Here is a 12225-nt window from a genome sequence, read left to right on the forward strand (position 1 = left end):
AAAAATAAGAATTTTAAAATAATTAATAATCCAAAGAATATTTTTAAGAACAGAGTAAAATCTTTATGCGCTGAGATTTTTTTCCCGTATGCAAGCAGCAGCTCGGTTGAACCCTCACTTACCCCAGGCTTCACCCAGTTGTGAACAGTATGTTCCAGAAGAAATACAGCATGTATTTTTATAGGCAGGCTGTCAAAATTAACTGAAGGGATATACTGGAAAGTTCAAAGAAGAATATTTTACTTTTGTCTTGGTAATATTTGTATCTTTTCAAGACTTTGGTCTGCATTTGAAAAACCCACTTTGTTAAGTAGAAGGAGAGAAATGATCAGGCTGCTGAAGTTAAAGCTTGAATTTCTGAGTTGGTAACATGTTTTGGAAAAGAACTCAGGACTCATCATTACTGAACCAGCTCACTCAAACTCGATCTGATCCCACTACAAACAACACTTGAGTTAGAGACTGGATGTGCACACTTGAACCACAACTCGAGCTGCTACATCCCCACACGCATTTCTAAGTCTGCCCTTAGTTACATTCTAATATTAAACTTACAGACATTGAAAGGGCACCAGTACTATTTATCCTGATTTTGAGGTAGCTGCAGAAGATTTAGGGCAGAGTGAAAACTCAAGCAATTCAGCCAAAATAAGTGCTCTAAATAATGTGTCCACCATATATGTTGCACGACAAATAAATTCATTAATGGATAGAATGAAAGAATGCATTTCACTTCCATGGTAGAGTGTCCAGAAAAGGACTGCCAGACTCAGGCACTAAAATAAAAAAGACTGATGTTTTGGGGGGGAAAAAAAAAAAAAAGGCATTTGAATAGATCCTGAAGTGCTATGATGGGGCCTTGAGCAATCTGGTTACTAAATTAGCGGCAGGTGTTCCTGCTCATGGCAGAAGGCTGGGATCTAGATGGTCTTTAAGATCCCTCCCAACCCAAATCATTCTAGGATTATGTGATCTTTCACTGGACAATGTTTTGTGGCCCCATTTAATGAAATTTTTAGATGATCCCTTAAGAGTTTTGTAATATATGCTCTAAGAAAAACAAAAAAGGTTTTACCAGAATAGTTTGAATGGGTTTGAATGGGTGTTGTCCCTGCAAAAGGAAAAGGCTGAACTTTTAAAATTTATTTTTAGTAAGAAAAATGCATTCTCAGAATTATTGGCAACTGAAAAGCCTAAATACACAAAATACACTCTATCCAAGGTTTTCTGAAGGCACAGAAACAATTAATTCCAGCTCAAACTAAGTTTGATTATTTGCAAGAAAGATTATTTCCTACTGAGGCTGGACAGGATAAAGTACTGAGGGTGCTCCGGATGCTCATTTCATTCAGTGGTTGAAAAAGGCGAGAGAGATTTTGGACATCAGTCTACCTGGAAAACCTCATGACCAGTACAACAGCATCTGTATTTCCTCTAGAGATAGTTCCAGCAGAGATTCTTACACTTTCCTCTCGAGACAGTTCCAGCAGAGATTCTTACACAAATCTTATTTCTTCTGCAAATGGTTATATTACTGTGTAAGCATTCCAATACAATTTTAATTTATGCTTCCTTTCCCTTCTATACAATACAGTGCCTTTTTTTTTTTTTTTTAGATTTCTATATCCTTGCCCTGATCTAATTTCTCCAGGATTCAACAGCTTCATACCCAAAACACTTCTAGACTGCTGACAGAATCCAAGAGTCTTTAGCATCTTAGAGGGCTTATCTAACTGAAGAGGCTGCCAGAGAGCGCTGGCACAAGAGCTGTGATGCATCAGATCTCTCAACATTGTTCTCTACCAGACTCACACCTCCCACTTTCTTCCTCCTCAGCTGCCACCTTTTAGCAGTACAGCATGTTGAAGTCTGCTAAATTACACAGAATATCTTCTATTATACCCCAGACTCAGCCTCTTGGTGCACTGAAGTACATCACAACTACACCAATGCTTCTGAAAGACTCTCTGGTGTTAGACACGTTTACTGAGATATTTACAGCTTTACAGAGCTTTACACATTGAGTGCTACATAAAAATAAACCAGGAAAATTCCAAGTGCTGGATTACTGACATCTGACATTATACAAATGCTACTGCACCAGTTGCTTACATACATGCTCTCAGCAACAATCACAGTAAGGTAAAACAGGTGGAGCTTTTAAGATCAATAATGTCACAACTGTGACTGCGCTCATTAAGGCAATCACCGTAAAGTCCTGTGGAATACCTGTGACTGACAGGGAAAGAGCGAAAGTACAACGTTCAGCAGCTGCTAAAATTACTTTGACGCATTTTATGGAATATGGAAATGACAAACAGGGAGATTAAGACAGATTAATCAGTAATAGTAATTTGACTGCATAAACAAGGGCCTGAAAATCCTGTGATCTGTTTTAGGAAACAGGATTCAGAGGATTTGTACAATCATCTCCTAAAATATTTAGAGAAATATAGAACCTATTAATTACCATATAATAAAATACAAAATTACCATAATACTACTAAATATGACCTCTTAAGCTTCACAGTTCTTCTAGCACAGAAAACAGCTACTTCATGGGTCTTTAGAAAGAAAATTTCCTTACAGCTCTGGAAGTATGGCAAAGTGACGTATTTCTTACCATTAATTCAAACAAGAAAATCATCATTCAGAATTATACATTTTAATAGTAAATCAGCTGATATTCACAGCTAGACAAGCAAGGACAGACAGACCAGCTGATTATCAAATCCAGGCTCCCATAATAACAAACAACTGACACCCAGAAGTGAACGTTATACATGGAGAAAAGTAAAAAATCCTTCAGGCCCTTGCAAGATTAGTGGAAGCTCTGAAGGACAGAACTAAGCACCGCAATACCACATGATCAACAAACAACAATAAAGACTCTTTTTAATCCTGTTCTTTCATGACAGCAAAAAATTAAGACCTTCAAAGTTGGTATCACAAGATTTTTCTAACATTTACAATATTCCACAACGCAATCATATTTGCACACGTCTCAAAGCAAAACACTTTAGGCTCTGTCCTCATCATCCTGTATTAAAACACTCCGTTCCACACACTGGAAATCATCTGTTTAGAAAAATTTTACCAGCACCAGTCTGCGCAAACACTCTTTTGATCTAAATAATAACTGGTTCCAAAGCTATTTATGAAGAGCCATTATGCAAGAACATCTTTAAAAACTTTTTTAGTCACTCTGCCAAAATCCTCTGCTCCTATGCAGCGTGTTGCAGAAAAACCAGCAAATAATACATTTGCCTCAATGAAGGCAAAGGGCTTCTGCCCCCAAAGCCACTCACGTAAAGAGACACTGCTTCAATTTCCTACACATTAGGTACTTTCTAATCTAAAGATATTTGACTGCTGTAATTGGATGTCACACATCTATTATAATGACATGTTAATTGCTTACTCCACACTTCTGAAACTGTCACATTCTCTTCCTGAAGTCCTAAATGCTGAGGTCCCATTCATCTTATTCCAGCAGCAGTAGAATGCTGCATCCGTGCACAGCAAAGCCACTCACGGCACCTAACATTCAGGTGTCAACACAATCACAGAAAGCAACTGCCACAAATAAAATATTGCTCTTTTATGAGGAAGGTTTGACTTTCTTCCCGTTCTAAGAATTCTGGCCACCAGTAGGTGGTGTTACTGGAAACGTCAAGTAGGTTTTTTCACCCTCTGCAGATGAAATGCAAAACTCCACCTGCAGCACTGGTGTTTAATGTAAAACTGAGGCTCCTCATTCTTTGCAGGGTAAGCTCAACTTTGAGCTGAGCAATTCTAAGCAAGAGAATGATAACATACACCTGAAAATTTAAATAGAAACAGGCAAAATGGGACCAACTTGAAGGTAGGAAAACGAATTTATCTTATCCGTTTAGCAAATGACCCTTCTCAGATTCTTGACGTCTTCAATCAAATATTTCCCTTTAGAATGCCCAGAGGCTTTTAAAAATAGAACAAATAACAGTAATAATTGCATTATATCTGTGTAAAATATGCTTCATTGCAATTTGCAAATAAAGCTTTTAATTATTGTTCAGCTGAGCTCTAGATTTGAAGGGACTATAAAACTTAAAAAAACACCGGAGGCAGAAAGGAGGGTGCAGTGAACATTAGGCAAAATAAAACTGACAAATATGAGAGAAAAGACGTTTGAGTAGTTCTAGTAAAAAAGAAACCAGCAGAAACAGGGTTAATTCTAGCCTTATAAGGCTGTTCAGCAGCACTTCAACTGCACACAAATTAGAACAACCCTGGGAATCTATAAAGCTTGTTTTATTGCCAAGGACATGCAGCAAGATCTGCATTTTGCTCTTGTAAACTATCCTTTATTTAATAACTTTTAAAGCAGAATAGACTTTTATATGATTTTTGGTTTTTTACTGCTGAATCATCAACAGGTGGCATCCACTGCAGCTCTGCACACCTAAATGCAAGTTTTTACCGAGAGGACAGTTGGAAGTTGGCACATCCATTACGTGTGTACCCAGCAAAGAGCAGCCTGCTGCTGTCCGGAGGAAAATCAGCTCGGGAGAAATGGAATTAAGGTAAAATAAAGTGTTTCACTTTAATTACAGTACATAGTTACCTGCAATGCTTTTAATTGCTTGGCTTTTGGCGGCCTTTCAGACGTAATTAAAATCTGACCACAGGCGGACCTTTTAAAATCAATTGCTCAGGCTGTTAACTTATCTTTTATTGTATTTAAATCTGTTTTACTGCCTTATTCACAAATAAAAGGCTGTTACATAAAGACAACAGTTTATGTCTGACTCCCAGAGCTGCTTGAAACAAACACCAAACCTTCTAATAACTGTGATTTCATATAGGTATTTTAGCATGAAGATTTACACTATTAAAACAATTCAAAACACAGCAACAGGTACTGGGAACTTATGCCTGTTGCATTGAGAAATTGAAGCTCTGGAACCCATATCTTTATTTAAGTATCTGTAGCTATTTCTGATGATTTGAATACATTTAAGCAAACTCAGAGCTGTATTTCTGACTAAAACTATTCCAACACTCCTACTCCACTAGTGGTCTGCTCTTGCCTCCCCCAGACTGCACACTGGCAGGATTCAAGTCATTAAAATGTGGAAATATGCATGAATTTCACTAGCAAAAAATTTTTAAAATATTTTTTCATGTAAATAAAAATCAATGATTTGATAGTAAGATGTAGATTAAAGCAATTCAAGATATTTAAAACTTAACGCAAAACAGCCTGGTTTATAATTTTCTTTCCGGTTTTATTTGTTTGGAGTGTCTTTTGTTTCTTTCTTTTTCTAAATAAACTTGTAGCAATGCTTCAAGTGCTTAACATTCAACATTCAGAAGTAAACAAATCTGATAACTGGTATTTTCCATTACTACCCGGAAGTCAGTGAAACATAATAAATCAAAACAGAAAACAAATTGAGTATAATAACGTTGGTGTAAATCAATATGCTACTTGTATTACCTTCATTTCTAAAATTTGCCTTCCCCTCTCCCTGAAAGCAGCAGGAAGCAACTGCTTTTCACCTCTGTTGCCTTCTCAGCCACAGACTCTGCTATATATTAGCCCTACAAGCTGATAGAATATATATCTATATATATAAAAAATACAGTTTTTCTTTATTAGATTAAATTCACTCATTTGATTTCTCTGTATTTCTTCACTTTCTAATACTGAACCCCTGACGGGCACACAGAATTTTAACAGATCTGTCCTCACAACGTGTTTTGATCTAGAACAAATTTAAATTCTTTTAAGGGAACCTTTGCATTTATATTAGAGCATGATGTTTCCTACAAGCCCAGCTGCGGTGTTAAGTTAGCAGAAGCTAATGGCACATGGAACAGTGCTGGAATATGAGATTAATTGTTTTCCATTTGCAAATTGCAGGTCCAAGGATGTTCATTGATTATTAAAAGAAAACAAATGGAGCTAAAATTCCACTGCCTTCCAACTTGCGTGAAGAAACACTGACGCTGAAACGCTTTTAATAAAGAGACCCAAGTACCACCATGGTAAAAAGATTCCTACATGATCTTAAGGCATACATGAACTGCAAATTCACTCATTTAAAATGTATATAGTATCCTGTAAAACAAATTAAGACATTCGCTATTTGTAGTATTATATTTCAGTCAGTTTTAAGTCTAATTAATCTGACTCCTAAAGCATTTTAATTTCCTATACAAAAGTCTGTATCTTTTTCAATTCTAACCAAAAATGCTTACTAGGGATTCAGTTGAAACCAAACAAAAATCTGATTTTTTTGGTATTGCCACCAAACCGTGAGTACTAATATCTTTCCTGCAGATATTTTAACCATGGAAACTTATTCTGCCTCAGTATCACCTGTTGTATGTAACAGCACAACTTTTAACCTGAATGGATCCCATTTGTGTAACGAAAGCATATCCTCTAGGTTAGCTGATAAATCAGAACACCAACAATACGTTATTGGCCTTTTCTTATCATGTCTTTACACAATATTCCTCTTCCCTATCGGTTTTGTGGGAAACATTCTGATACTGGTTGTCAACATTAGCTTTCGGGAAAAAATGACAATCCCAGACCTTTACTTCATAAACCTGGCAGTGGCTGATCTCATTCTAGTGGCTGATTCTCTCATTGAAGTGTTTAATCTTGACGAGAAGTATTACGATATCACCATCATTTGTACCTTTATGTCTTTGTTCCTTCAGATCAACATGTATAGCAGCATTTTCTTTCTGACATGGATGAGTTTTGACAGATACCTAGCCCTGGCCAAAGTAATGAGGTCCAACCTATTTCGCACTATGCATCACGCTAGACTGAGCTGTGGGCTCATATGGATGGCATCCATTTCGGCAGCTCTAGTCCCATTTACAGCCGTGCACTTACAACACACCGGAGAGGTCTATTTTTGTTTTGCAGATGTAAAAGAAATCCAGTGGCTAGAGATAACCCTGGGGTTTATTATCCCCTTTGTGATCATCGGTCTGTGTTACTCATTAATTGTTCGAGTCCTTATAAAAGCACACAAGCACAGGAGCCTCCGTCTGCGGCGACAGAAGGCTCTGCGCATGATTTTTGTTGTTGTCCTGGTTTTCTTTATCTGCTGGCTCCCTGAAAATGTCTTCATTAGCGTCCAGCTTCTCCAGAGGAAAAGCGAGCCCGTCTCTTCAAACAGCCCATCCTTCAGGCATGATTATCCTCTAACAGGACATATTGTGAACCTAGCAGCTTTTTCTAATAGCTGCTTGAACCCCTTAATTTACAGTTTTCTGGGGGAAACCTTCAGAGACAAGCTGCGACTGTACATTGAACAGAAAACAAAAATGTCAACATTGCATCGCTTCTGTCAGGCTGCCTTAACGTCTGTCATTCCTGACAGTAATGAGCAATCAGAAGTCTGATTTAGTGTCATTGTGTAAAACATATGACTGTGAAGTTGTGCAAATAGTGAACAAAATGCTTGCTACTAACAGAAAAAAAGTGCATTTCTGTGTGTATATATATTGTATCGCTCTATTGAGTATTGAAGGTTTATATTCAAAATGTTTTTATGGCAAGACTTTAATGTAGCAGAATATGTTTTAGTCAGATTTATATTTAATTATGAACAGGATTATTAAAAGCTGAGCACTGAAGAAGCTTTATTTTGTATTATACATGTATGAATGACAATATAAGAGAAAATTTTATCAAGTTAGGAAGACTCTAGATGTAACCTGATTATCAGAGATGATACTTTGCTGGTGTATATAAGGTACTTCCATTGAAATAATGAAGCTGCCGTAACAGTGAAGAAAAATCATTACAACATATCGATGCGGAGATGCAGAAAACATTGATTTTTTTTTCACCCAAACATGCTAAGATGAATGACTTTGCTTACAAGAACTACATGCTACTATCGTCACTGTATTCTAGCATGTCTTCCATGATTAAGTTTTTAATCTTAATATAATCAAGCACAGTGATGAGGTTTTGTCTCCTAAATGTAATCTACTGTTTACATCAGTACTTGATCAAAACCAAAATCATCTGTAACTATAGTGCTCATCTCAAAGAACTTCACAGAAGCAAAATGTAGTGCTTCATTCTGTCTTCTAAAGATTGACCCAGATGATCTCTCTCAGAACAAACATAATTGGCCCTTTTATCAAAAATGCCAGTGCACCAACATTGTGTACATTCACACCTGCCTTCAGATTTGAGTGCACATTGCACAAAATCTCTTCACATTCCAGAACAAAATGCTGTGATTTTTAAGGAACGGTCACTTTCTGCAAAAGATATTGTAGATACTGTGTAAATATTGCTTATGGAAGTGACAGAAACCTTCATTTTTAGAAAGGGAGGACATAGGTAATGGAGAGTGTGATCAGTGATCATCAGATTAGATCTTCATGCACACCCATCCCACCTCCAGAAACCCGCTGCCTTTCAAGACTAAGATGCCTTTTAGATGCTTTGATCATTTGAAGATTAATTATACTAAGCAAACAAATGATGGCACCACTTACTGGAAAACAATAGTGTTTCTTTTCTTCTAACAAATAATTGGATTCTAAATCTGATTGATGTTTAGCACAGGTTACTCCTGAACTTGTCCAGAGGAAGCTATAAAGTTCCTAAAGCTTAGCGTGCAAGATCATTATAACATCACTTGCTGCATCTCTCAAGTGAACAAACTCATTTAATTTCTGTGCTTATTGACTGAAGCACCAGAAGACAGCAGAATAAGATGCTCTGTCCTGTTTTCAAATGTCATATATTAATTAGTTAGCACAGTAACAAACTTTAAAGGATTTTTAAATGTAGACGTTTAAAACAATGTCTAAAGCTACTAAAGCAATAAAGAAAACAGTGAAAACTATGATTCCACTCATATTTCTCATGAAATATCTTGAGTTTCCTAGTGGAAGTTTTAGCCACAAAAGACTTGACCTATAAACAGAAAAGGCCACAAGACGATGATGGCTGAATTTGAAATAGATAGCTGGATATTTCTGCAGCTCCAACAGTGTGAGTCTGAGGCAACTGCAGATTATTTGCAAGTGATTGCTAATCAGTCTAACAAAAAATGTGTTTAGTCCCATCCTCCCTGCAGAACACCAAATAGATCTCTCAAGAAAGATGCAAGCATAACACAAGTTGCTAAAAAACACCCAGCAAGTCATCTCCCATAATTGTGCTCCATCATACGCAGCCCTTTTTCCTCAGTATTTTTCTTTTTGGAATCAGCCACAATTACTCAGGTCCTATGGACTGTCAATAGACATTAATCACACCTTTAAAGATGGCTATTTCAGATAACCTAACTGAAGGAAGGGATAATTGTCTTGGCAGTACAATTCTGAGGATTAAGACACATCTTGAGCTTACAGATTTATTGGTTTGTGCATCCTGACACTTGCCATAAATAGGTAACTTATTTAGGGTTACAGGAATACACTTCCCCAATTGTAGTTGTTGCTTATTTTGTTTTTTTTAGGAATAAGATCCTTTCCCCTCCTCCCAATACAGGGATCACATTTTTGATCAAGTCTATGGCAGAAGCCTTTCTGCTACCCCTGAAGAACACAAATCAAGAAGGTCTTTGTGCAGAAGCTTACAATAATAAACAAATATCAATAGCAAATGCCTGCTCATGCATCCTCCAAAGTAGTTTGTTTCTAAGCGATCATATTCAGTAATATACAGTGAAATCTAAGAAAGACCAGATTACTTGGCATTAAGAAAACAATTATTTACTCAACTTGAAACAACCTATTCCAAATTACAAACCTAAAATACCTGATGAGTTCCCTACTGCTGATGTTTCGGTACAGGCTTATGAACTGTGCCTGAAATTACTAAATTTAAACATACTTCATACTTTAAATACAAAGCACTCTCCCAGCTGAAAAAACTGCACACTTATTCCCAAAGCTTTTTTTTTAAACAGTAACTCTGTACAAAGTAATATTTACAGAAATGTCATACAACTTCCATGTGTTTATGTACACAACATGCTTTCTGCAAGCCATCATCTTGCAATAACTCTCTACTATGGCTTATCCATGGACTAAAACAATCTCAGCTTGATGCACCTTTTCTTTTTTTAATTTCAAAAAACAATCACTGGTAAATAAAACCTTTTCTAGAGTGCAAAGGAAAAAGGGCAAGAATTTTGATACAACTCCTTCACTTTTTATCTCTGGTCTCTCACGAATTGTTTAATTGCTGAGTTGAAGGAAAAGATTCCATATGCCTTTCTAAAACACTGGACTGATGACAACTATGAGATTTAAAAACCTGTTCATCACAGCTGCTTACAATCTTTGCTAAAATAGTCTATATCAGGTTTCCAGACATGAAAAGTCTAGTATTAGGAAAAGCTCACATAAAAGAGGGAATAATCAAAAAATCCCAGAAACCATTAACTGCTTTTGAAAATACCTTAGCACAAGAATGCCTCAAATGCACAGGGTATAACTGAATATCTAGAAACAAAATAAACACAAACAGCACAAACTAGCACCAATCCAGACCGGAACTGAAAGCAACAGTTTCAGCTGTGTAAAAAGATGTATGAGAAAAAGAGCTATGTGAGACCTCTTTAACATGTTAAAGAGATGCTATAACTTTGCATTCTTTTGACAGTTTTAGGAGATGCACTGAATACCAACTGCGCCGACACAACATCCACCTCTCAAAAATGCAAAGCTGGTCAGTCTAAAGATAAAGCTTGATTCATTTATGAAGAGCATTACAGGATGGGAGGGCATGTGACAGAGAATTTGAGTCAATGAGTCAGGCGATCCCAGACTCTGTGCAAGGCTTTGACATAATACAGCCAAGATGCAAGAAAAGACACCTCTCCCTTCAAAAGCTTGGGAAAAAAATTGAGCACAAAGTTTTACAAGAAAACGCTTGTAAAATTTCAGACTAAGTATCTGTGTTTCAAACAAAATTCACTGCCTGTACGGTACAGGCTCTAATCTTTTTTCCAGCCATCAAGTTGTGTTAGAGTATAACTGAATTTTTTCCCGTGTAAGGATTTTGCTGTATTCTCTCAGCTGTTTATTCAGGCTGCAAAAGGGAAAAGGTTGTCTGGACAATTTTAAATGGTTAGAATTGTCATATAAAAAAAATGTGTTAAAGAGTGGTTTACCGTAAGTAAAAGCATGTCAAGTTCAACCCTGGTTATCATTAATTCCATTGGAACTTGTTTCTGCATAACTAAAAACAAGTGAGTGTATGAAGAAGCAGATTTGAATTTTAATAGCTACTCATGAAGGTGAACCAAGGAATTAATTTAATTTTGATTGAAAACAATGAAGATAAGGGCTTGATTTGAATTTAAGGGACAGCATCAAGCCTGCCCTTTCACTCTAAGTCTAACTTTACCCATTCAAACCATCAGACAAACATTTAGTTTTCATCACAGAAGTGCACAGGGCCAAATTACCTGTTTGTCATTTTTTATGGTAAAACTGGAACAACATGTGATGGGGAACAAGTCACTTTTCAGACATGCACACAGAACACCTTCCTCCTATACCCTTAAGCTCTGCGCTCAGGGAAATTGTGGTACATGCCCAGTGCTGTGTTGTAAAGAGAGACACCAGATATGAAAATCTGAACACCCTCCATATTTATCATTTAGATGTCCTTTCTTCAACAGTATTTCCAAACTATTTATTCCACAGTGACTTTTAATACCATAAACTTTTAACCCTTGGGTTTGGGCTTCCTTTTAGACTTCCATTCCACCACATGGCAGCATGACACAGGAAGGAGCTAAGAATAAACAGCTGCACATCGAGCCACCCAAGGTGCCAACATAGGAGCAATGCTCTCTCAGGACTGCAGACCGTGCAGTCACACTCAACTTTCAACTCCCTTTCTTACATGCTACTTCATTTATTTAACAGAAGTCCACTAAATGCCACTACAAAATACAAAGATGACTGACTGAGTCTCACAAACTCACCTGTGTGTTTAGAAAGGCTTTTCAAACTGTTCAACCCCCATGATAAAAACCATTTTCAAATTTCCAGCCTGCTTTCTGCACTGTTCAAACAGTCTACTACAGTAATACACAGACATTTCAAAGTTCTAAATTAATCTACTGAGCTGTTGTTACCAAAAAGTAAAACCCTACCTTCTCAAAATAAATATTTACTGCAGCAGGGTAAGCCTTTCCAAAGCAGCAGCTTTGCTTACAAGTCCCAGTT

At 36.9% G+C, this 12225-nt stretch overlaps 2 protein-coding genes across 3 annotated transcripts in view; one reads left to right on the forward strand and one right to left on the reverse strand.

Moving 5' to 3' along the window:
* Positions 1-12225, reverse strand: part of C15H7orf50 (chromosome 15 C7orf50 homolog) — a 122117-nt gene that overhangs the window by 99986 nt on the left and 9906 nt on the right. The gene's annotated exons all lie outside the window — the stretch shown is intronic.
* GPER1 (G protein-coupled estrogen receptor 1) lies at positions 3757-8836 on the forward strand. Its single transcript, XM_040078858.1, has 3 exons — positions 3757-3865; positions 4419-4565; positions 5909-8836. Exon 3 carries the CDS (start codon positions 6340-6342, stop codon positions 7411-7413), a length of 1074 nt encoding a protein of 357 aa, XP_039934792.1. The 5' UTR covers positions 3757-3865; positions 4419-4565; positions 5909-6339; the 3' UTR covers positions 7414-8836.

The sequence above is a fragment of the Hirundo rustica genome, chromosome 15 (genome assembly GCF_015227805.2).
Source record: "Hirundo rustica isolate bHirRus1 chromosome 15, bHirRus1.pri.v3, whole genome shotgun sequence".
Classification (NCBI taxonomy): Eukaryota; Metazoa; Chordata; class Aves; order Passeriformes; family Hirundinidae; genus Hirundo; species Hirundo rustica.